Genomic DNA, 3,280 nt, shown 5'->3' with positions numbered 1-3,280 from the left:
GAGTGCTTTAAAACAATAAGCCACTTTCTGAGTGACTGTTTCAAAGTGGCTCAGGAAGCTACGGTTTCACCATCACTAGGTGGGGGTTGCTGGATGGTAATAGTATCCATTTTCTTACACCATTATCCCATTGGGGTGGGGAGGGGTGCCTATCTCCAGCTGTCAACAACCAAGAGGTGGGGTCACCCTGGACAGGTCACCAGTCCATTACAGGACAAACAGCCATGCACGCACACACAGAAGAATTTATACAGACCAATTGTTGTGCAGAGTTCCATTCTGCAACCAGAGACTGAGATCTGCTGTCTGTCTTCCAAAGGAGGAAAATGGCTTAATTAAAGTCCCTTAATGACCTCAAAGCAGAGAGGACAACAGTTAAAAGACTTTTCTCCCGTTTTGCAAATAACATTATGAGGACCTACATGGAGATGTCTAAGGAGGAACTGGAGGAGAACTACAAGAAGCTTACACTGGAGAGCTCCAAAGTTATGGAGGCAAATGAGGATGTGGAGGCTGCTTATATGGCTGAGTGCAAAGCAATTGCAGCTGAGGAGCTGAGTAATCTTCAGAAAGCCGACATAGAGGAGACGGAGGAAGAATGTGAACAAAAGCTTAAAGATGCGAAACTCCTTATCCGAGAGACAATGTGGGCCACATATGGAGAGAAGGAACTGTCCCTGGCTCTACACGTTGCAGAGGATGAGCGCAAGAATGTTTCCTCCATTGGGCCAGACACAACTCTGGAGGCATACGAGTTTATGCTCACCCATTTGGAGAAATTGATCCAGAAGGCAAAGGAAGCACACCAAAATTGGAACTGTTGGGCCCCACCTGCCGAGGAAAAGGATTTTAACTACTGTGTAAGGGAGCTAGAGGTGTGCCTCCCTAGGCTGGTATCCCAGAAGGCTGTCTTTATCAAAGCAGCAAGTAAGAAGGATACAACAGAGGAAAAAGCCTTAGTCCACAGCCTACCTCCAGTAGCTGCAATAAAACTGAAAGCCACAGCTTTACCAAAGTTTGGTGGAAGTAAACGAGACTATTACAGATGGAGAAAAGAATGGGAGGCTCCCCAGAAGCAAGGTGAACCATCTGGTTTGAAAGAAGTAAAGAAGTTTCAATTGCTTGATAGTCTCAAGGAGAATGTGGCTAAGGATTTACGCCTGTCAACATACAATTCATCAGATGAGATCTTCAGAGTCCTGGACAATCGTTTTGGGAACAAAGCTACCATTGCTCTTGAGATTATTGAAGAATTACAAGCAATTCCACCAGTGAGAAATGGTCAACCTAGACGAATAATAGAACTCATCCAAGCTTTGGAGAAGGCTCTTAGTGACTTAAATGAGCTAGGAAATGTAGATGCCATAAAGAATCCGCTGGTGACTAAATCCATAGACAGTAAGCTTCCAGAAACTTTAAAGAAAGACTGGCTCACCCATAATGCAAATGAGAAAGACACCAGTCACCAGAATTACTTTGACAAGCTTATGGTGTTCCTTAGATCACAAGAATCCATATATGAACAACTAGATCAACTGAAAGACCTTGTTGAACCCATCAGAGAGAAATCCAAGTTCTTAAAATGTGCCAAAACCAAGACAACCAAGCACGGCAGTGACATATCAGGCTGCATTGTTTGTGATCCAAAGCACAGGAAGAAACTGTATTTCTGCAGAAGGTTTAGGATCAATCTAAAGCCATCAGAGAAGAGGGATATAGTTCAGCAACTCGGTGCCTGCAAGAGATACCTTGAAATCCATAATGGGGACTACTGTAAGAAAACTGATTACCTGTGAAAGAACCCAGAGTGTAAAGACCAACACCACTTTATTCTCTGCTTACTCGCTAGACCACAGTCCCTAAAAACACCTAAATCTGGTTCAGAAAAAGCGGAGGACAAAATACATACTGAAGCCCAACAATAGTTTCTTTCCAAACTCTCACCTGAGCTGGCTCAGCAATGTAAAGATGCTTTCTGCAATGTTGTGTCAAGGGCACACAACTCCACTGTTACTAAAACAGGCCTTCTAGAGGAGAATGGATTAAATGAGTCCTGATGATTCCTAATGTCACAGCCAATGATGGACAAAGAATTGGAACCCTCATTGACCTGGCATCAGACACAAACTACATTACACATAAAGCTGCAAGTTGAATCTTAGAAGTGAAGATGTAACACTTGTGGTCCATGGTGTTGTAGGGATGCAGGTGTCTGTTTAAACGAAGCGCTATCTCCTTAAGATACGTGTCAATATTCCAAGAGGGACCCTCAAGTCGCATCAACTGATCGGCTATGGGCTTGACAAGATCGCAGGAGTTCATAGACATGTTCCTGTCACAAAGCTTCAGAGGATTTTTCCAGATGTCTCCTTGAAAGACCTTACAAGACCTAAAGAGATACAGCTCCTGATTAGCCACAAAGGTCAACTTGTACCTCAGAAAGTTCACTCTATTGGGGACCTAGTGCTATGGGATGGACCACTTGGAAAGACAATTGGAGGCACACATCCGGACCTCTTTGAAGAAGTTACCTTAATGGCCCATACATCAGAGACACACTTTGCAAGATCAATGAGGACTGCAGCAGTCAAGTACAGTGAACTCACCTGCAAATCTTCAGTTTCCTGTCAGTCTCCCAAGCACCCTTTCATTCAATCCAATGCAGCCACTACCAGCAAAGACTTTTTGAAGTGGTGGGAATGGGAAAGCATCGGAGCAGCCTGCGTGCCAAAATGTGGAGGATGTCGCTGCGGGAATTGCCAACCCGGAGGGAAGGAAGGAAATGTCTCTGGCTGAGGAGAAAGAGATGGAAACGATGAGAAATGACTTGACTTATGTGAATGGTGACCATCACACCCCTGAACCACACTGGCACGCCAAATATCCATGGACTGACGATTTGGCTTCTCTCCCCAACAATAGGAAAGCAGTAGAAGCTACATTCCTCAGGATGGAAAAACAGTTGGCAAAGGAACCAGAGTGGAGATTGGCCTATGTTTCACAAGTCCATAAAATGGTCGATCGCAAAGCTGCAGTGAAACTGTCCAAAGAAGTACTACAAAGCTGGACTGGGCCAGTGTGGTATATAAGTCATCTGATTGCACCAAATCCACATTCCATATCTACTCCAGTGAGGCTAGTGTGGAACAGCAGCCTGAAGTCCAGAGGTCTGAGTTTGAATGACATGTTGATTAAAGGTCCTTATGTCTTAAATCTGATCAGAGCTGTCCTCCTGAGGTTCTGAGCTGGTGTCTTTGCCGCCCTTGGTGACATCCAAAAA

General features: G+C 44.6%; 1 protein-coding gene across 1 annotated transcript in view; it reads left to right on the top strand.

Moving 5' to 3' along the window:
• Positions 1-292: 292 nt before the first annotated feature.
• LOC106961256 (uncharacterized) overlaps positions 293-3,280 on the top strand; it is a 6,404-nt gene continuing 3,416 nt past the window's right edge. The window contains exon 1 of the mRNA XM_015054850.1: positions 293-3,237. Within this exon, the coding sequence (XP_014910336.1) occupies positions 411-1,796 (1,386 nt within the window). The 5' untranslated portion in view covers positions 293-410 and the 3' untranslated portion in view covers positions 1,797-3,237. The remainder of the gene's footprint in view (positions 3,238-3,280) is intronic.

This window comes from Poecilia latipinna, unplaced genomic scaffold (genome assembly GCF_001443285.1).
Source record: "Poecilia latipinna isolate Pla-1442-1.1 unplaced genomic scaffold, P_latipinna-1.0 Scaffold1282, whole genome shotgun sequence".
Classification (NCBI taxonomy): domain Eukaryota; kingdom Metazoa; phylum Chordata; class Actinopteri; order Cyprinodontiformes; family Poeciliidae; genus Poecilia; species Poecilia latipinna.
This window is presented reverse-complemented; position numbering and strand designations above follow the sequence as displayed.